This window comes from Nicotiana attenuata, unplaced genomic scaffold, assembly GCF_001879085.1.
Source record: "Nicotiana attenuata strain UT unplaced genomic scaffold, NIATTr2, whole genome shotgun sequence".
In the NCBI taxonomy this organism is placed as follows: domain Eukaryota; kingdom Viridiplantae; phylum Streptophyta; class Magnoliopsida; order Solanales; family Solanaceae; genus Nicotiana; species Nicotiana attenuata.
Window position 1 is genome coordinate 243181 of NW_017670317.1, and position 23004 is coordinate 266184.

The window sequence follows — 23004 nt, forward strand, 5'->3', positions numbered from 1 at the left end:
AAAAAAAAAAAAAATCTTACGAGTCATCGTCTTTATTCTTTACTCCCTCCGTCTCAAATTATCTATCGATTTTTTATTTTACACGCCTCCTTAAGAAAATATTAAATAGGAAAGATTTTGATTATTTTATCCTTATTTATGTCTTAAGATATAATCTCACTTCATTTAATACTTACTCATAATTAAGGTATTTGTAGTCTCTAAGAGCAATATATTAAGGGTAAAATAGGAAAAAAATAATTAAAATGACAAATAATTTCAGACAACTATTTTTAAAAATTACTTAAGGGTAGAATAGGGAAAAAAGTAATTAAAACGACAAATAAATTTAAAATAACTATTTTTAAAAATCAAGATAAATAATTTGAGACGGTAAAGTATCTCATAGATCCATTTCAAAACGTTAAGCTAACGTTTGGCCATAGATCTCAAATTTATTTTGAAAAATGATTTGGGTAAAGTTTGGCTTGAAGATGAAAATGTATTTGGACATACTTTTTCAAAACATATTTCCCAACTTTATTTTGGAAAAATATGTATATAATTCCAAGTTTTGGGATTTTGGCCCAAAATTAGCAATTGAAGTGATTTGGGATTTGGGGTTTAGGATTTGGGATTTTGCCAAAATATGGGCAAAATTTATGGCCAAACATGAGTTTTGAAAATAAATCTCAAATTTATTTTAGCAAAGCTCATGGCCAAACGGGTCCTAAATATTAGTGGGACCTACTAGATTATAGCCCACTATGAGAGATGAGGGTCCTATGGAGTGAAGTGGTTGTGTGCTTTTAAAACGAAAACATCTAGAGAGGTTTAATTCATACGCAAAAAACGGAAGTGGGGAGTGGAGTGGCGACGCTCAATGGACCAAAACGGCGTCGTAGCTTTTCGCCACCGTCGTTCGCCGTCCTCCGATCGATTTCTCGGCGTATTATCTCCACCGCAGACTGATAGTAATGTCGCCGGCGATGAGCTTAACGAAGATGATGTTTTCTGGACCGGAGACTTCACTGAACCTCAGCGCAGCTCTACTTCCCCTGCTTCTTCAAACAGTCTCCGGCGGCAAACCTTCCGTCATCCGGAGAAATTCGGTATTCTCGCTGCATTGTCTGAGGATCAACGGAAACTTAACCGTCCGGTTGTTTATCGGAAAACTTCGATAATTTCCTCACCTTCGCCGCAGATGTCGTCTTCGCCGATGTCGTCTTCGCGAGCTTTTCCGATGATTCCGAAGCCTCCATTGGATAGAGAAAATAGCTATAACCGTAATAACTATTCACAAACGATGCCGGTGAGGAAGTTCCAACACTCGGCTCCAGTGAACATCCCGATGATGCCGAAGAAGGCGACGCCGAGAAACGACAAGCTTGCTGACGTGGAAATCGATGACGATGAGGGCGGCGACGATGAGATGCTTCCGCCTCATGAGATCGTAGCCAGAGGAGGATCCTCTAGATCACCTAAAACCACGTTTTCGGTGCTCGAAGGCGTCGGAAGAACACTCAAAGGGAGAGATCTTCGTCAAGTTCGAAATGCTGTTTTTCGCCAAACAGGTTTTCTAGATTGAAACGATAAACAAGAAGCTCAGTTAATTTTTTGATATATTTACTTATATTGTTACATATATCTGGACTTAGAAGTGAATTATTGTAGTAAATTTTGGTGTACATTTTGGGAAATGGAGATCAAGAGAATATAAATGGAAGATAGTTCTGTTGGATTTTATATGATTGTGATTGCAACAACTTCGTTACTTCTGAATTGCGATTACGTATATCTTTTTATTAGCTTTAAGATAGGCTTATGTTTATCCCCCAGGGTTTTGGTGTAATGGTAACTGCGCAACACTTGATGTGTGGTGTTAGGTGCATGTCACGGCTCGAACTTTGCCGTGATAAAAGTTTGGTATTTAAGTGGGGAAGAGTAGAGGGGTGACTCATTATCCACTGAGTTAACCATGCGCTGCTAGCTGCTAATAGGCCTCTGTTTATTGTCTAATTTTGGTCTATAGTTTGGAAAACATATTGCTATATTCTATGTGGATTCTCCTGTACTTGCGCTAGTGCCTAGTGCCACTGTATTGAAGTTCTAATATGTGGCTCGGTTTAAAGATATAATTACCATTAGATAATGGATTTATGATTTTGCTCATGTTTCATGATTTGACAGGTGGTAAAACATCAATTGGTCCAAATGATATGCTATAATTTTGTCATTATACCCTTCGGTTCACTTCAATTGTGCTGTTTTCTTTGAAATTTTATAGAATTGAAGAATTAAGAACCAAGAGTTAATTGAATGGTGGTAATGAATGGAATAATCGATGTTTGGATGAAATAATGGTATGAGTAACTTGGAATTTATTTGATAATGAACGAGTTGGGTTACCCATGGTTTAGTTAATCTAGATGGTTGAACTAGGGGTAAGATGACCGAAAGAAAGAGAAATGACAGTTCAGACTATAGTTTGACCAAATTAAAGTAGCTATGATATTGGTTGAAGTTATTAATACCTAGATTGGTAATGCTTGATCCTCGATTGTTGAAGAATTCAACAGTTGGCTTGTGTGAGCTTCATATTTGGGTTAATTTCTCTGCGCGTTCTTTGTTAACCAGTTTGCTACACCCATAGCAGGGAGCCAAGTTCTTATTTGTATGTTCATGGAAATGTAGCCTCCGGCCATCCATGTAAAGATTTTCATTAAGGACTTGACACCATGATCATGTTCTTTAAACTGCAATCAAGGTTTGGCAGTTCATCTTTCAGATCCGCCTTAGTAAGCGCCTCTAGTCATGAGGCTTCTTCAAGCAGTTGCCTTCCTAGTTGAAGTGTCTTTATCTCCATCAATCACACGGTCCCTTGCATAGTTCACATCTGATGCATTTCACTGGGTAATTGCCAGTTATTTGATTTGATCGTTTGATCACATATTTACATTTTCATGGTACAAATAATTAGTCACTTTTCAAACTGAGTGATTACCACAGTGAAGATTCTGTGGCTCCTCCCCCAAAGCTACTATAATTGACGATGGTCTTAATCACCATTTATATCTTGTAGTTTCCCTGTCTAGTTAAAATCTCTATCAATCATATCGTTGTTTACTTTCTCGACATTTGATGCATTTCAACTGCTACACTTGTTGATTGATTGACTTTAACCACCAGATGACTTCTGTGCGTGCTGTCTTAAGATATAACTTGCAGTCCTTTAAATCTAAAGGAGTGATTCCTGTTTTTCTGTTCTAAAAGAGTTAAGTTGTAGAGGAGTTGAGTTGGATGTTGAAATTTACTGTCTTGTCTTCAATGATTTATTTAGTGCTTTACCTCTTGATGTTATCTGACTGTTCTCTATTTTCAGTCCCAACATTGGAAAGAAATATTAAGGCATAGTTCATGTTTCAACCTTGTCATTGATTGCTGTTTTTCTTGATATTGGAAAATCTAATTTGGACCACCACTTCAATCTTATATAATCTGTTCACATGTGAGGGGAATCCTGCTAAATCTGTGGTTTTTTTTTTTTGTGGTGACAGAGCCCTATGCTTCGGCCATTGGAACCTTGTTGCATCATTAGGTTCTTTATTCTACTGGTGCCTTTATTTTCTATTTTCATTTCATGAGGCAATTGAAAGAAAGTAACCCAGTGTATCTGAAGGGACAGTGGCAGTAGTTTGATGGTTTTTATTTGCCTTCTGATTGTTGTGATCATTAATATCTCTGATCAGGCCGAATGAGTAACTCTGATCAGGCCAAGGAGAGGAGCATGGTTTTTGATCCTTTGTAACTTGGATGATGCAAAAAAGTCAGGTAATTTTTTCGCCGCCCTAGCCTTTGTTAGAGTTATATGGTACCTTACTAGGTAGGATACAAATACTTAGTGCAATAGTTGAGCAACATGCAAGTACAAGGTATTTGATACCTTTTTTCAATGAGGAGTTATTTGATACCTTTATGAGGAAGGATACAAATACTTAGTGAAGTAGTTGAGATACATTCAAGTTGATTTGAATGCTATGATATCTATAAAAGAGCACAGGTAGCAATGGTTATTATGAGCAATAGCTTCATCTTTTCTTATGTCGTAAATTAACTTTCTTAGAAACTGTGCTATGCTATCCTAGGTAGGCAAACGTCATCAACTAGTAACCATCACAATGATTTTTTGAGTGTTAAGAATTAAGCCAAAGGATAAATTTTATTTATAATTCTTGGCAAATTCTAGGATTTCTCCAACTTAACCGACTATGAGAAAGTATCCAAAAGGAGAGAAAGAAAAAAAAAAAAGGAAAATAATTCTTTGATGATCTAAATGTAATCAGCATTCAGTTTAGAAGAAAGAGGATGTGTTTTTCATTATGAGGAGAAGTTAAGGCACAAAAGTCTTCACTGAGGTTTTACAATTTACGTGACCTTAATCATGTAGCATAAAATTCTAGATGAAGTGGGCTTTGCAAATTCGGAAACTTCAAGTAGGCTCTTGCAAATTGGAGGGGTGTTTTACTAATTCCATTATGTTTGATTTGCCTTTCCTGTTATTTTCTTTGACTTTCTTGTTAAAGGACAAACCTTCCTTCATACGAGATTCCATTTTTTTCTTTTTTCTTTCTTAATACCAAAATAGGTATATAATTTCGGTAAATGCACAATTAAATAAGAAAACAAATATGCTTTATTTTGAAGAATAATATATTCTTCTAATTAATTTAGAACAATAATCTGTACAAAGATACTATAGTGATAAATTCTATAGGAACATCGTCTTTTCTTGATAAGTTCTATAGGACTTGTAGATCCTACTTTATCAAATGCATGGGAAAATGGCCTCTATGTCTATCTATCTATCTACGGAGAAATTCAGAGAAATTAAAAAATAGCTGGATTTACAAGTGGTCATTCAAAAATAGTCACAGTTTCAAAAGTAATCGAAATTTAGCCACTTTTCATGTAAAGATAAATCTGAATGAAAATACTGTTCAAAATCCGGAAAAATACTGGAGTTCCAATATAATATACTGGTCCAGCATAATATACTGGAGATTGGAGATACTGGAACTTTCTGCGTGTTGGAGTTCCAGCATAATATGCTGGAAGTTCATACACTGGTGCACCGATCTCCAGTATATAATGCTGGAACTTTTCGTGTTGCAGCAAAATAGTGGCTATTTTTCAATGACTTTACAAACGCTGGCTATTTTGAATGACCAGTCCGAAAACTGGCTAGCCCGTGCTATTTTTACATCTATCTATTTATTTGTTTATTTATTCTTCTAAGTTTATTTCTCACAACTTTTTAGTTTATTTGAGGTGTATCCATGCTCCAAGCATCTAGAGTCTCGATTGTGATTATCTCTGTACCATTATTGAAGGCAAATAAATGTGCTTTGTCATGAATTGCTAATGTTGGATAAGCCCTTGATGTTATGCATATTTTGCCACCAGCACCAAAACTTTCCACTACTGAGTTATCAATCTGCAAGCATATACATAGTGGAAAATTAACAAAAAGAATTCAAAAGAGAATAGATGTAGAGCGCATTCACTAAAAGATGCTGAAGCAAAACTTACCAAACTCCTAAGAGATAACTTTTTGTCTACTAAGTCCACATCTACATATCCAGCAAATGAGGATTTACGCGTTGCATTATGATGTTGAGTGGTAGACCTGTCAATAAAGGAGAATTATGAGGTTAGTTGATTTCTAGAGATTTTCAGCCGTGTTGATGTTTAGTTTTGTTTACAAACTATATTTGGTTAAACGGGACAGATGATGAGAGAAAATAGAAAGAAGTTCCACCATGGTGATTTTGATCGCCATTATTATAGGTAGAGATTTTAGAATGTTCATAGTCACAAATCACATCCGTAGGCCATAGTTACAGTTTTGGGTGAGTCAAGAGCTATGTTGTGCGGATCTTCCAAAATGATATCGCACCCGTGTCAAATCCTTCAAAAATACACTACTTTTGGAGGATCCGACATGCACCGAACGATATTTTCGGCGTGTCCGAGCAACATAGGTCAAGACTGTCTTCTCTTTTAGGAGGTGTAGGGATAGAATTCTAAGAAAACAAACCTTGTGGCGTCAGAGCACATAAGAACCTTGTACTTTTCTTGAGCTTTGATCACTCTGAAGAAAACGGGTGTATATTCTTCTAAGTTTTGAGAAGCCAATGTTGCAAGCCCAAATGGCCCAAGCCCACCTTGAATAGTTGAACCCTTAATTGCACAAACATCTTGTGCATAAAGATCATCCCAATTAGGATCAAATGTCTCTGCCTTGTCTAAGCTAGAGAAGGAGAATGTCACTTCAACATCAGCCTGCCAATTTCAATTGATCTCCCAACTTAGCCTTAACTTGTAAAGAAATTTTTATTAAAAATGCTTGCAAATTTAAAACTAGAAAAAAGTCTAAACCTGCGACGCTGTGATTCCTTTAACTTCAATCTTTTCTCCCTTGTCCAGCTTTTTGTTGCTCAGTTGGACATTTTGCTTCCTTAGAGTTTTTAATTCTTCAATAGGCCATTGAACTAATTGTTTTCCACTGAAATCAAGCCATACTTTACGCGGGATAGCCTGAATTCCAGCCCATCCTTTGTTATTTTCATTATAGGGGACACCGTCAGATTCATAAGACCAACCCCACACGATTCTTCGGTCTTTACTAGGGTCGTAGAAGGACTTAGACGCGTAGAAAATGCCATAGTCAAGTCTCAATCCTTTCCAACCATCGACTGAAGTGTTATCTGGAATATACCTTTCTTGTTTGGCATCATATGTACCAATTGTGTAGTACTCAAACACGGTAACAGGAAGGCTATTCTTGAGAACGTATTTAACATTTTTCCCGTTGTACGATGTATCTAAACCATTTGTACCTTGTAATGATACAGGGAAAAAATCAGGACATTCCCAATTTCCTGTATTAGCAGTTGAATGAAGTGGATGTTTAGCCTTAATCCATCTCATAAAATCTTTACTTCTATACATTATTGCCAATCCTCTCTTTTTTCTCAAACTTCCTATTATAATTCTCCAATGACCATCTTTGCCCATCCAAGCTGTTGTCGGGTCACGAAATTGGGTCTTGTTGATACTGATATCAGGGACGATTAACGGGTTGTTATCGGGCTTGATCCATTCACGGAGATATGGATCGGACAAGTTAGCCGGGACGGCATAATTTTGAACTTGAGTCATGTTGGCATCTACTACTCCAGTGTACAAAATAATAGGCTTGTTACCAGGGAGAATTGTTGCTGAACCAGACCATGTTCCATATTTGTCAAATGGTTTGGATGGATAAATTGCAGGCTCTAAATTAATCCAATTAATTAAATCTTTTGAGACTGAATGAGCCCAAACAATGTTGTTCATTGTTGATCCTTTTGGATTGTACTGGTAGAATAGATGATAGACTCCATTGTAATACATTGGTGCTGTTGGTAATTACATGAAAATCAGTAACATAAATGAATAATTGGTGATTAAATGACAAAAAAAAGGGATAAAATTTCAGACTCACCATTGGGGTCTATTTGTATGTTTGAAGGCATCGAGAAAGACCATAATAACAAACAAATAAAAAATTAGTAAATGAACAATTCAATGTAATTATCAAATATGCATAATTTAGTATTGAAGAATATCAAATAATAACAAAGGAAAAGTGAAATTACAGAAATTTAGGAAATACAGTAAATTATTGTTTCTTCCCGAGTGATTTTATTTTGTGTCTCACATAACTTACACTAGTTGTGTGAGGCCTCTTTTTATCTCACATATTTGTGCACCCATATCTTACATATTTGGGTCCACAAAATTGTGGGACCCACACAGTTGTGAGACAAAAAAGAAGCCCCACACAACTAGTGTCAGTAGTTGTGTGAGGCACAAAATAAAATTTTTCCAAAGATAATAAGAAAAAATAAGGGAAAATTAGCAAAAGTTCTGTCTCAACTTGTATTCTGCGCATTTTTAGAAGAATAAGCCATTCGAACAGTATACTTGGGTACTTCCCCGGGGCGGTCCATCTATAAAGCAAGTAAAGCAATTGCTTTAGGTCTTATATTTGCGGGCCCCATTTTTATTACACCTAATAGGTTATGTATAAGTTTAAAAAAATGAAGTGAAAAAATTTGATTTCTTTCTTTAATAAGTATAAAGAAGAAGGATTTGCAACCGCTATAATTTTTGCCAAGAAAATTGCACTTGAAATGAATATCGAACCCGAATTTCATAAGAAACGTGTAATATATAGGAAATAACAATTTGATGAGAATGTTGATAATAACATCTCAAAATCTTCGAAGAGTCCTTTGAAGTTGATTACTTTATACATAGTAGACAAGACTATTTTTTTTCACTTCAAAATAAATTTGAACAATTCGAAGCATATGAAAGTATTTTCGGTTTTCTATTTAGTGGTAAAAATTAAGATCACTTGATGATGAAAATTTGAAGAAATATTGCCTTAATCTTGAATGTTCCTTAAAAGATAATTCAATTCGATATTGATGGTTTAGATTTATTTCCGGTATTAAAAGTATTAAGGAAAATAGTACAATTAGAAGATAACAATTTAACTGATACACTCAATCAAATAAAAAGATTTAATTTTTTTCCAATGTCTATATTGCTTATGGAATAATGTTAATAACTCATGTTACCATCGCTTCAGTGGAAAAAAGTTTTCAAAATTAAAATTGATAAAATCTTACCTAAGATCAATAATGTCTCAAGAAAGGTTAAATAGATTAGTTATATTGTCACTTAAGAAAGACTTACTAGGAGTTATTGACTACAAGAAAATTATTAATGACTTTGTATCTAAGAAACGCTAGAAAAATAAACTTCAAATAAATAAATAAATTTTTTTAATATAAAAAAGTTAAGGCCCCTCATAAAATTTGGCTTTAGACCACAAAACTCGCCGCGTCGCCCATAGTACTTCCAAGAAAGAAATTTAATATATGTAATTAAATATAGACAATAGAGGGTGCTATTAATGTCCCCATTTTGTGGTCCTTTCCCTAATGGTCCTATGTATTTATTTGTATTGATTTATTATTAGGGTTAAGGAGCTAGTTCCTTTTTCGTTTATTTGCTTTTGGAATTCACACGTGTTTCAGTAGGATCCATATATTAAATGTACAATAAAATCATAGACAAACATTTTTGCAGCAAATAATCAAGTTTATGTGCTGATTAGGGGGCATGTACTAATAGTTACAATATTTCACTTATAGATAATTTGATTTGAAATAGAAAATTAACTATCCTATATATTAAAACTAAAATAAAATAAGCAAGTGGAACATAAGATTTCAAGAGAATATATTAACACAAAAATTTCCCAAGAAGGCATCCTAAATAACTAATGCAAATTCAAAACACTAGACTTTTCCGATTGATTTCCGAAAACTTTTGCAGAAATTAAATAAAAAATAAGGATTCACATAATTCTTATCCCACTTTATGCATATATATCCATGCAAAGACAAAAACAAACATACTAACATTTCTTTGTTGTGTGCATGTCTCATGGAAATTTGATATATAAATAAATGAGACTTAGTTTACACACATATAGGAGTGGCAAACTGGCGGGTCGGGTCGGATATGGTTCGGGCCGAAAACGGGTAATGAAAAAACGATCAATTATCCGACCCGACTCATATTTAATACGGATAAAAAACGGGTTAACCGGACTTCTTGCATATGATCACTTTTGGGAGAATTCTTAGTCTCCCTAACTTGAGGAACCCCAATTTGAGGTTTTACAAATGTAAAAGTTAGACCTATTGGTTACCCGTTGGTTATCCATTATCCAACCCATTTTTAGTGGATAATATGAGTGGTTAATTATTTTCTTTTAACCATTTTGCCACCCCTACACACATACATACATAATAGCATACGTGTGTATGTGGATACGCGATGTTAACCCCCTCCCCCTCCCCCCTCCTCTCCACACATACAAACAGTGACGCAACCACATATAATGAAGGGTAGTCATTTGAATACCCTTCATCGAAAGCTTATATACTTTGTATACAACAAACTATATTGTATATATAAATCAAAAATTATGTTTTATATATATATATATATATATATATATATTAAATCTTAAATACCCTTAGCGAAATTCTTGGCTTAACCACTGCATATAAACAATAATAATAACAACAAATCCAGTATAACCCCGCAAATGGAATCTTGGGAAGATAGTGTGTACATAGATAGAGGTATCCCAAAACCAAGAGGCAAAAGCTGTTTAAGAAAATTAACAAAAAAAATAGATGTTACTTATCAAGAATGAATCTTATATATCTGCAGTTAAAAAATAAAAGTAACAAGGAACCAAAAAAAGAAAAAAAAAAAGGAAAGCAACCAAAAGTTATTTATCCAACTATAACGGATTAATTTGCTTCCCACAATTTTTTTATGAATTAGTTCCATCCCATCTTAAATGCATGCCGCCATCCATTAACGTGCGCATGCATAATTTGTCTAGCATTTAAAGGTTTCAGTTAATATAATTAAACACTTCAAACTAAAATGTTATTGAACCCATTAGTTTCAAATTTTAGTTCCGCCTCTGCATATAATATAAATATCTCTATGCATATCATGGGCAAAATTAGATAAAAGAAAAAAGGCGATCCAAGTAAATCTTTTTTGCTGGAAAATTATATTGCATAAATAGAGAAACTAATTATTTTGGTTTAAATATAAACGGTTGAATCACCTCATAAAAAATTCTAGTAATAAAGTGAAAAAACGAGTTCAGAAATTTGCTTTATGACACGTGTTTAAATCCCACGTATTACAGTCTATCACTTTTTATTTTTGGTTTTGTTATACAAATTTCTAACTTCAATACTGGAATATATACATATAAATATGTATACACACCAACAAGGATTACAGTAGAGTGATAAGTACTCCTTCCCCTTAATTAAAGATCTCGGATCAAGCTCCAGATATGGAGTCGCTTTTATTAGGGAGCGCTTTACCCCTTCCCCCACCCCCCCTCCAATATGAAAATTTCCAGCACGAATTTTAGGTTTAATCGGACTTCATACCGATACCGACATAGGCGGATCTAGAATTTTTATAAAATGGGTACACCACCGAAGAAAGGAGAAAAAAAAGTATTAAGTAATTGATCCTTGCTCCTTTAGGTAATAACTCAGCATTCAGCTAAGTGCACTATTTAGCCTCTTTGAAACATGTGTGCCAGGCTGTCAGCAGATAATATTAGATCAATTTTAGAAAATATGTACATAAAATACCTAGTTTGACGCCATGGGTTCATGTGCCCTATATATAAGGCGGTATTATCATTTTTAGCCTGTGCAAGAAACTATTTACATTTGATAGCCGAAAAAATGTATAAATTTTATATAACATACAGAATGTATATATATACAAAAAATATACATTTTTCGGCTATTATTTTGAGAGCAGCTATACGGTGTCATTTTTTCATATATAAGCCTATAATTCCGCCCTGGATACCGAATACCGGATACCGGATACCGGGTGTAAAATCAATATATATACACACACGCAACAAAGCTACAACAGAAGCAGTGGCGAAACTAGAAATTTTTTCAAGGGTACTCAAATTTGAAAGAAGTGAAAAAAAATTCCCGATAAAGGGTGTTCAATATATACCTCTAAAACGTAATATTTTATCTATATACACCGTACAATTTTCTGACGAAAGGCCACCCTTGTAACCATGTGGCTTCGCTACTGAACAGAAGAGGGGTGGGATGGGGTGGGGTGGGGTGGGTTGGGTGGAGGAGGAGAGAAACGTACCATTCATCCAGTTCTTGGGGGGTTGAAAATGGTAACCAGTTCTGTAGTTGGTAGTGATATTAACATCTCTTGAAGATTGGAAGCATGTTAGAACTTCATAATAGGAAGCAAACACAACATAGTTGGAATAAACACAAACTAATAATATGAAAACTGGCAAAGCACAATGAAAAGAGTTTTTTCTAAAAAGCTTCATTTTCCCTATTGGATTTAATTTGACAGAAATTCTTTATTTTTCTTCTTTCTTCTTTTGTTAAAGAAACTGAAGAATGGAGAAGAACCGAAAGCTTGAGGAGTATTTATAGAGAAATCAGATGAAGTCATAGTCTTATCAAAAGATACTGCTCTCTCTCAATTTATGTGATATTTTTTGCTTTGCGAGAGTTAATTTGATTATTTTTGAAGTTAAATTAAATTAAATCAACTCAATATTTTAAAATTAAGATTTAAATATTTAAAAACTATATGAAAAGTCTTACAAATTGCAATTCTTCTCGAGTTAATATGACGAAAACATATATTTTAATCAAAGTTCATATAATTTTGAATCTTAAAAAGCAAAAAATATAGATAAATTTAGACGGACAAAGTCTAATTTGTTACGAAACTTAGCTCAAAGTAACAATATAGAACAATAAAATAGACAACAATGTAGAGAGGAAGAGAGGAGAGAATCTTATTTCTTCTATGTATTCAAGTGTATACAATGTGATGCCAAAACCCTCTATTTATAGGATTACATAGAGGCATACAAAAGAATGCCATAAACATGACATTAAACATTTGAGATCATGGAGGAATATCATGGGGAGGTTATGGAGGTGTGGGAGTTACAACTATAATGGTGAGAAGTAGTGGGAGTTACCTACATAATGGAGAAGAGTAGTGGAAGTAACTTCTTTAGGAGTTATAGACATCCACTACAAAATAATATTTCATAACACTCCCCCTTGGATGTCTATAGATAATGTGCCTCGTTAAAACCTTACTAAGAAAAAACCCTGTGGGAAAAAATCTTAGTGAAGGAGAAAGAGTACACATATCTTGTAATACGCATTATTTGCTGCCTCATTAAAAACCTTGCCAGAAAAACCCAGTGGGATAAAATCTTAGCTAAGGGAAAAAAAGTACAGCGCGTATTTGCCTCCCCCTGATGAAAACATCACTTTATTCTTCGGAGACGACGAATTCCAAGCTTGTATAACATCTTCTCTAATATTGAGATCCACAATGTCTTGTGAAGAAGTTTGTCAAATTATCACTTGAACAAATTTGTTGAAGAACTTTGGTGAATGTGCTTTATTTTGTCTCCTTCGATAGTCCTTCTTTCAATTGATATAAGCAAACAACATTATCTTCAGTATTATTGGAATCTTCTCTTCAAAGTCAAGTCACACGTCTGTTGTGTGTTGAGCCCCTTGCTTTATCAGTTGCTTATCTTGGCATGACTTGAATAAGTATCAACAATTAAATGCCTTGTAAAATGATAATATGGCAGTACTCTCACATGCAAATAGAATGTTCGAAGAACGAACTTCAGAAAATGCCTGCATTTGCATAACCAACAAAATCTTGGCGATATTTGTTAGAATAAACAAATCTAAATCAAGTATTCCTTTTGAAATATAATACTAATTGTATTCCAATATCTCCACATTGGAATAAAACTATATCTTGCTAGCATATTGTTATACTCATGGTTCTAGCCAGATATATTAGTGCACCAATTGCACTAGACACAAAAATAAATCATGTACGCCATGATCGCTCTAATCTACATAAGGATCTGCCGAAGATTTATTTAATAAATTTCTTGGGAACCTTAATATGCTTCAGAACAATTTAAATCATTCAAGAATTTTCATTATGTGCATATCAAATGTATTGTCAGACCCCCCCACAGGAGAACATGTCTCCTAATACCAGGATATTTACGAAAATTTTGTGCCACAAGTCGTCTTTATGTCTATCGACTTGATTTTTCATTTCACTTTCAGGTGTGGGGACTATCCGTCCAACTTCACATTTTTCAGGTGAAGTCAATTTCATTACATATTTTTCATTTGGCCAATCATTTATCTGTCCAAATTCCATGACAAATTTGAGCTCAAGATCCTCGTCAATATTAATAATATTGAGCGCCACATTATATTAACAACATCGTCAACGATCATTTTACATCGGTTCCATCATCGCACAATAAAGACATAACTTATCGAGATCTCATTATTTTCAAGTACCTGAGCTTCTCCCATGAGGTCTTATAAAGTGTTATGTCATGGTGCTCTTATAAAGCACTTGCCTCCTTATTATGACCATCTTGAACATTTGCTCCCTCCTTCTTCAAGGAGTTTTATCTTTGGAACCGATTTGTCTATTACGCTTCATGCGTGCCATAAACTCTATCCATCATGGACGTTATTCTATTTGGAGCATTAGCAGCTGGAATATGACATTTAGCTTTGGGTCAGCAATGTGCCTGAAAATATTTTGCAAATGAATTATCACTTGAACTTCAAGTTCATATTTTCTTGTACGAGGATCTAATGTACTCATAATAATTCATTCCATGTATTACTTTTTTTTCAGCTGCTCATTTTCTCCCCCTAATGTTGGGATCACCAACACATATCCCCAACCTTCATTGAGACCAATCTTTGTGCATTGTGGTGGCACAATTAAATCATATAGTACATCCATATTTCTAGATGAAAATATTTGGTTCCTGACCCTGAACCAATTGTGATGGGGAGAATTTATCATAACTTGTTGGCTAGATGCGTACAAGTGCTGTTGTATATTAAATAATATACTTAATACAAAATTTCTATTTGGAGTTTTGTTCTCATAACCAATGGTTTAGCTATAATTGGAGGCATACAATTTCTGCTAAACCAACTTGGATTTAAACCAGCATTATCAAGATAAATTATCATAATATATATTCTGGAACTGTGCTCTAATAATTTGAGCAAACAACCTTGCAAAAACCAAAGTGCAAGTTGATAACAAACGCACATGTGACCATACAATAGATGCATCTATTAAAATCATATAATAGTAAACGATCCACATGGCAGGTGATTGGGCCCATACATATATATCACCTTTTATTCGTTCCAGATATCAAGGGATTCAATCCCAACCTTAACTGGTATATCATGAGAAAAAAAACATCACAAGAGAATTCTTAAAGAATCTTCTATTTCTTTAATATATGCCAATGTGAATTCTCAATCAATTTTCACATCATAATTGAACCGGGATGGTCAACCGGTCATGCCAACTAATATTTGTTTCAATAAACCTCTAGTTTACTTATGGCATGTGATTCCATCACGATGCTTATACATCTGTAGTACAAATAGAAGAAAAATCGGGTAACCTTTCATATTTACCCGGTATGAATATAGTAATATGAAGATATTCAATCTTCCTTTCATTTATAGTCTCAATATGCCAACCACTTTGGCTAATATATTTGAAACTCAAAAAGTTCCTTTTTGAGACTTACTACCACCAATGCCATGAATAATTTTATTTATTCCGGTAGTAACAAATTCGCTCTTTCGGAGCTCTCAATAATTTTGTACTACAAGATCTTTTATACCACCATCCAAGTGGTGAATTTTTCCTCCACGGAAAAAATTATCTTATCATTGTCACAATCAAAAACATTATAGACAAGACTCATTTCTTGCTTTACTTTTGCCTTTAATAACTTTTTATAAGGCATGGTAAAATATTTTTGGCGTACCACGTGTACGCGACCAATGACATATTCATGTAACCATATTGTAATATTCATTATCTTTATTTCTCTCAAACCTCCCTTAGAGGTGAGTTGTGGTATTTATCCAACCATGCATAAGCACATTCTTATGCATAATTTTTATCACATATATATTTCAGCATTTACTTTCAGGAATGAGCCTGCATTTACAATGCTTATCACAAGTCACATTTTCAACGAATGGACTATAATCATATGAACGTGTCTCGTATTAACAGACCACATTGATACATATTCCTTCACCTTTGAAGGACCATTTTGAGAACCCTTATCGTTCTCCTTTTTACAATTACCATAATGATGACTGTTATTATTTGATCTTTGGCACGCCCACGTTCATTGGTCAACCACTTGTCTTTATTTAGACTTATTATGCACCGTTTTCACATTCACTTCAAGAATGGAGCAAATCAAGTGGGACAAACTTTATGCTTTTTCATGAAAAATACATTATTTTTCTTTAGTCATCATTATATCATCAATATGGTGCATTGGGACTCAAACCCAATGCCTTATCCATATAAAGGCATGTTAGGACATAATGCATTGGGACTCGAACCCAACTACTTATTATCATGGTGCACTAGGACTTAAACCCAGTGTCTTACCCTCAAGGTACGATGAGACTTGAACCCACCGTCTTACCCTCAATCAATAGCATAATAGACCAAAATACAATTGAGGCTCATCCTCGGTACTCTAAATCACTTACCCACAGGGCCACATATAATGGTTATGCATAAAACCATTCTGTTATAACGATTTTATAAACATTAGTACTTCATCAATTTATGAACTCATCGCATGTAATTTTGACTTCTTTAAGATATAAATGAGATCAACTATTTCTTACAAGACTCTGAAAAAATTTAGTTCACAGTATATTATATTAAAAAAATGACAACAATATGTAAGTTATACAATTCATGATTACTTCAAAAGTGCGAGAAAAATTTCATCGGTACTAATAACTCAAACTTTGTTACTATTATCAATATCACTAACAACAAAAAATAAGCACACAAATATAACCTCAGATAATCACTTTTTATATTATCCAGTTAGCTCAAAGTTATCAGGCCAGGCCATTTACAAGTAAAAGTGCACACAATTATAGGGGCCATTGAGTGGTGGGTCAAATATTTATTAAAATTATAATTACCGATTTCCTTTTCTTTGTAATCAAAATACTAGATGCAGTGGAGGAACTATTACTAGCATAACATAAGCCATAACCCCAAGAATTCATGTAACTGACACAAACTCATACTGAAAAAAATTCAATTACCTATTCAGTTTTGTAAACTTTAATAATTTAGACAAGGTCAAGAATGAAAATTATTGGGAAGTTAAATTGTCAACTCAAAAGACTTAAAAACACAACATAAGTAATGGAGCAGTAAACCTGGAGCATAGCAGACTCTCTTTCAAGTCCAACCTCACACTTACCTGCTTTTGTACTTACTAGTTATAGTAGTTATTCTTTTCTGATTCTCGTAATGAGACTAATCAGAACATGGGCGGAAGAAGAACCAAACTCAAATCTTGGTTAGAGACTCGTGCTGATAACGTGTTACGAAACTTAGCTCAAAGTAACAATATAGAACAATAAGATAGACAACAATGTAGAGAGGAAGAGAGGAGAGAATCTTATTTCTTCTATGTATTCAAGTGTATACAATGTGATGCCAAAACCCTCTATTTATAGGATTACATAGAGGCATACAAAAGAATGCCATAAACATGGCATTAAACATTTGAGATCATGGAGGAAGATCATGGGGAGGTTATGGAGGTGTGGGAGTTACAACTGTAATGGTGAGAAGTAGTGGGAGTTATCTACATAATGGAGAAGAGTAATGGAAGTAACTTCTTTAGGAGTTATAGACATCCACTACAAAATAATATTTCATATCATAATTTAGTTTGTGTCCTTAACTTTGCTTTAATTTCTTTTCCGTTTTCAAAATTTAAGATCTTTGTACTCCCTGACTTTAATTGGAAGAGCTGTGCCAATTAGTTCCTGTGATAGTAGTTGGGTACTAAGCTAATCTATACTAATGGTTTTTCGCCTGGTGTTCCGTATTTGTATTAGGTCCCTACAATATTTAGATTTGCGCTAGGAAGTTCCACAGTGAGGGTAAGCGCTATAAAAGGCGACTTCATACCTGGAACTCGAAGTCGAAACCTCTGATTAAGGATGAAGAAGTGCGTACTAATCCACCATAATCCTTATTAATCGGTCTAAGAGCCCATTTGGCCATGCAAATTTTATCACTTTTTTTTTTTGAATTTTTTTACCTTTTTTCGAAATCAGTGTTTGGCCATAAAATTTTCAATTTTCACTTGAAGATGAACTTTGAAAATTTTCAAAATTTTGAAAAACTCCAAAATGCTATTTTTCAAAATTTTCACTCACACCACTCATAAAAATTCAAAACCAACCCAGAGTTATATTCATGTCCAAACACAATACCATTTTCACTTGAAAAAAAATACTTTTTTCGAAATTTTACAATTCTTATGTCCAAACGCCCACTAAGCTTCTATTCTATATATTCACAGTTCTTTCTCCATATTTAAAGAAAAAACACCACCGTTGGTAGTCACTAAGCTTTTTCTATTCAAGGTTGCTTTTCTCCATAGATATGAAAAAGAAAAGAAAAAAACACTATTCTTATAAATAAAGTTAGACTTTTCTGTAACAGTGATGTTTGGCTATATAGATGATATTTACACCTTAATATTACCATGCTTTATTATTGTTTTATAGGCAAATTGCCAACAAAATGCTCTCAATGGTGTTCTTTTATTTCGCAGGGAATATTCTAAGTAAGGAATCACCACGGAGTATTTTGGAGGCAATAATGTGAAGAAAACGCCCACTCAAGAAGTACCCGAGCACAAAGAAGCAAGAAAATGGACTGAACAAATTCCACCGCAACCGCGGTGGAACCGCGGGAGAACCACGGCGGATCAAGTCATTGCGGCAGAATACTCAGCGCTCACCGCGGTTGAGCCGAGGTCTTGCCGCGATCGCGGTGCACTGTTCATTCGCCAGGAAATTGGGGACCAAAGTGTAAATTCGGGAAAACTTGTTCCAAACCCTTATAAGCTTTAGAAACTCGGCCAAGATTGTTTTTAAGCTTGTTTGTAGACTACTTTGGAGGCAAGAACAAGTGTGAGAAGAATAACAAAACATTAGAGTTCCTCTATCCTCTCTTTATTATTTTTCAATTGCCCATTATGAATAATTTAGTAGTTTTATCTTGTTTTGTCATGAGTAGCTAATTTCCTAGTCTAGGGTTTTGATGGAACCTATTGAAGGATGAATTTCTTGTTATGTTAATATAGTTTGCCGGGTTAATCTCTATTTGTTCAACTATGTGCTTATTGTAGTTAATTGACAGGATCCTCAATTAGCTGTGCCTATTTAGTGTGCATAACTTGGGAGAGAGTGAATATTTAGGTCAATTGTTGAACAACACCACTCCTAAAGTATATGAGGGATCAATAACTGCGGGTTTAAAGGCGGGATTAGGGACAACGAAGCCTTGGGTGCAATCTAAAGTGAGCTGTAATGAATAAAGTCAGCTAGCGTAACTCGGGAGAGAGCGTCTAGTAAATTATCGTGATTACTCGGGAGAGATTTACGGTAATAATAGTGCTCATGATTGATAGAGATGGTTAGGCAATTCTATGTGACACATAACCGGAAGGGATTCCATCAATAGGGAAAATCATAACCTTAGATCCTTCTCTTAATTGTTTGCAACTTAATCATAGTTAGTTTACAGCTGTTTATTTACATTCATTCTTAGTTAGTAGAAACATATTCAATTGTTATTCACAACGTTTGGGAAGTTGATTCCGTGGAATTTAGTAAGTCTAACGAAAGTAATTGATAGGTTAATTCCTTGTGGGTTCGACTCTGGGATAAATACTCAGATTATATTTGCAACGTCCACGTGTCCTTTTTATAAGGCATAGTTGGGCGTGATCAAATTTTGGCGCCGTTGCCGGGGAATTAACGGTGTTATCAATTACAATTGAAAGAAATACAAAAATTCTTAGTGTAGTCAGTTTTCTCTATACCCAATCTATACATTGAAATTTTAATGTTTGTTGACTTGGTTGTACAGGTGCATGCCTAGAAACTCAACGAGAACTGGTGAAGTATTCGAAGCTCTATCAGATCCCGAAAAAGTTTTTAAGGCCTTGAACCGGGCCAACCGAAATAGCAAACAGCAACAAACAATTGAACAATTCTAATCGAACATGAGAGATCACAAAAACAATCCACCTGCACCTATAGCGCCACCGGCACCTCTTGTGCCAGAGGCTGCTCTCTATGACTGGGCACAACCCACAGCTGTAAATCTGGCCACAGCGATTGTAGTCCCGCAGATACAGGCTGAATCATTCCAAATCACGAATAACATGCTGCACTTGTTGCAGAACAAGGGACTATTTTCGGGGTCACAAGTCGAAGATCCTCAACAGCCCTTAAAGAATTTCCTGTCAATCTGCAAAACTCAAAGGCAGCCCAATGTAACTCAGGAAGCAATCAAGTTGTTGTTGTTCCCATTCTCAGTGACGGGAGCTACCCAGACCTGGCTAAACTCACTCCCCATAAATTCCATAACAACTTGGGAGGAGTTAGTCAAGCAATTCCACAACAAGTTCCACCCACCCAACAAGACTGCTCAACAAATTGATGAAATTTGAGTTTTAAACAGAGACCAATGGAGACACTGCATGAAACATGGGAACGCTTCAAGGGGATGCTGGTTATATGTCCGCACCATGGTATTCCAGATCTGATGGTGGGGCAGCGGTTTTACATGGGGTTGTCAGATAGTGTGAAGAACATAGTTGATGCTTCAGTTGGTGGAGCATTTTTGAGATAAACATGGAGAGACGGCCAGAGTCTGCTTGACAAGATGGCACAGAATTCGGGATGGACAACCAGGAATGCACCTATCACCCCAGTGGTTCACTCAATGCCCTTAGATCCATCCAACTCTATGGCTGAAAATATGGCCACCTTATTGACACAGATGAGTATACTCACCAAAAAGGTGGAAGAGTCAGGGCAGAAGCAGCAGGTACACATAGTAGATACTACCAATGGGGGCGTGCGCATGTTGCATTAGTCAGCCAATTGGTAACCAGTGGCATGCAGAACATGATCATCATCACTACCCTGAAGACATGAAATATGTGTCTAATTATGGAGGCCAGAGACAGGGTGGTCAAAATTGGGATCAGTAGCAGCAGCCATACAGGCCAGTCCAGCCACAGTTCAACAATGGAAACATGGGAGGTATGAGACCTCCTAATAATATGGCGCCTTACCAAAGGCCACAGGGATACAATAATCAGAATCAGCAGCAGGGGTATCATCCTCCTCAGCAGCAGCATGGTGGACGACAGGAAGATGGGTTTGCTAGACTTGAGGCAATGATGCAGCAGGTTATTAGGTCTAATGCAAAAATTAGTGAGAGAGTAGATGCACATGATTCAGCTATCAAGAATATTGAAGTGCAGATGGGCCAAATTTCGATGTCTCTGAACAATCGTCCTCATAGGACATTACCTGCAGACACCCAGATAAATCCAAAAGATCAAGGCCCGAAGCAGCTGATGGCAGTGAGTCTACGTAATGGTAGAGATTTGGATGTTGAGCAAGAGAGGGCTCGAGAAACCAGACAGGCTGAGACACTCATACCAGTGCCCATTGAGCTGGATGAGTCAACGAAACTGACAGAGGTGACAGTCCAGCCTGCCCAGGAAGAAAATAACATTCAGATTGAGACTGAGAAAGAAGCTGAGATAGCCCGGGAACCAGTAGTTTAAGTGGCAGCTAAGGGTGTTAAACGGGCCGGGTTGACTCGTAACCGGACCGGCCCAGACCGAAAAAAAATCGAAACCGGACCGGCCCGGTACAAAGGGGCCGGGTGGGGCTGGGTAGGAAGGGTAGAGGGGGTTGGTCCGTTTAGTTTTTTTAAACGGTTAAGCGGACCGGCCAAACCCGGTCCACGTGAACAGTAACGCTTACCGGTTTAACCGGCCCGGTACAATGGCTATAATCTTTTTTTTTGTTTTTTTTTATTTTTCGAATTATGTGGGGCCCATTGACCGTTGGCAACGGTCAAACCTGGAATTGATCCGTTGGCTAACGGGAGAATTGCATAAATAGCCTTTTTTTTAAAATTTTAACCCTTTTTCAATTTACAAAATTAACCTTCTCTAAAACTATAAATACCCCCCCACCCCTCTTCTTCATTTCTTCACTCAACTCTCATTTCTCAATCTCAATTTCTCTCATTCTCTCATTCTCCAATTTTCAAGACTTCAAGTCTTCAATTCATCTTCTAATTTTGTTTGGCTCTCTTTTCTTGAATTTAATTTATCGTGTTTTATCATTCGGATTTCTAAGTTTGAACAATTGAACTTCAAAATTGAAATACTTGCTTGACGTTTGTTCGTGGTAACATCGGAATTGCGTAATCAAGTGCTCAATTACAATAGTTATACAAAATACAAAAAAAAATTAAAAATAATACTAAACTCGGCTCGGCCCGGCCCCCTCAACCCGTAACCCTTACGGTTCAATTTTTACCCGGAACCCGTTAAACCCGTCAAGCCCCAACCCGTAACCGGCCCGGACCGTAATCCGTACGGGTCCAAAAATAGCAACCCAGCCCGGCCCGGCCCACCCGTTTAACACCTATAGTGGCAGCTGATAAAGAGCAATCCCAAATCACTGGGAAGAAGAGACCTCCTGCACCATTCCCTCAGAGGCTGGCTAAGTACCAAAAAGAGGTGCAGTACAAGAAATTCTTGGAGATGCTGAAACAAATCCAGGTAAATATTCCTTTGATAGATGCTTTGAAAGAGATGCCTGGGTATGCAAAAATGATGAAGGACTTAATGTCCCGAAAATTTGATTTCCAAGACTTGGCCACGGTGACTCTTACTCAGACCTGCAGTGCAGTGGTGACTAGACCAATTGCGGAGAAGCTATCTGACCCAGGGAGCTTTACAATTCCCTGCATTATTGGTAATTTTGCTTTCGCTAAGGCACTTTGTGATCTAGGGGCCAGCATAAATCTTATGCCCCTAGCGATTTATAAGAGGCTGGGGATTGGAAGAGCTAGGCCCGCTTCTATGTTGTTGCAGCTAGCTGACAAGACTGTAAAAAGACCTTTTGGTATCCTGGATGACGTGTTGATTCAAGTAGGGAAATTTGTGTTCCCTGCAGATTTTGTGATCTTAGACTGCAAGGTGGATGAAGAAATTCTCATAATTTTAGGAAGGCCGTTCGTGGTCACAGGGAGAGCTCTCCTTGATTGTGAGACTAGGGAGCTCAAGAT

General features: G+C 35.9%; 2 protein-coding genes across 2 annotated transcripts; one reads left to right on the top strand and one right to left on the bottom strand.

The window, feature by feature from the left end:
- The first annotated feature begins 791 nt into the window (after positions 1 to 791).
- Positions 792 to 4033, top strand: LOC109237746. The gene is made up of 2 exons (XM_019404102.1): positions 792 to 1553; positions 3537 to 4033. Exons 1-2 carry the CDS (start codon positions 863 to 865, stop codon positions 3575 to 3577), a joined length of 732 nt encoding a protein of 243 aa, XP_019259647.1. The 5' UTR covers positions 792 to 862; the 3' UTR covers positions 3578 to 4033.
- A 1223-nt stretch (positions 4034 to 5256) lies between these two features.
- On the bottom strand, positions 5257 to 12063 carry LOC109237747 (beta-fructofuranosidase, insoluble isoenzyme 1-like). Its single transcript, XM_019404103.1, has 6 exons — positions 11833 to 12063; positions 7526 to 7534; positions 6418 to 7439; positions 6077 to 6321; positions 5569 to 5665; positions 5257 to 5473 (listed from the first exon to the last, which is right to left on the bottom strand). The coding sequence occupies exons 1-6, from the start codon at positions 12026 to 12028 to the stop codon at positions 5294 to 5296; spliced, it is 1749 nt and encodes a 582-aa protein (XP_019259648.1). The 5' UTR covers positions 12029 to 12063; the 3' UTR covers positions 5257 to 5293.
- Between the last annotated feature and the right edge of the window lie 10941 nt (positions 12064 to 23004).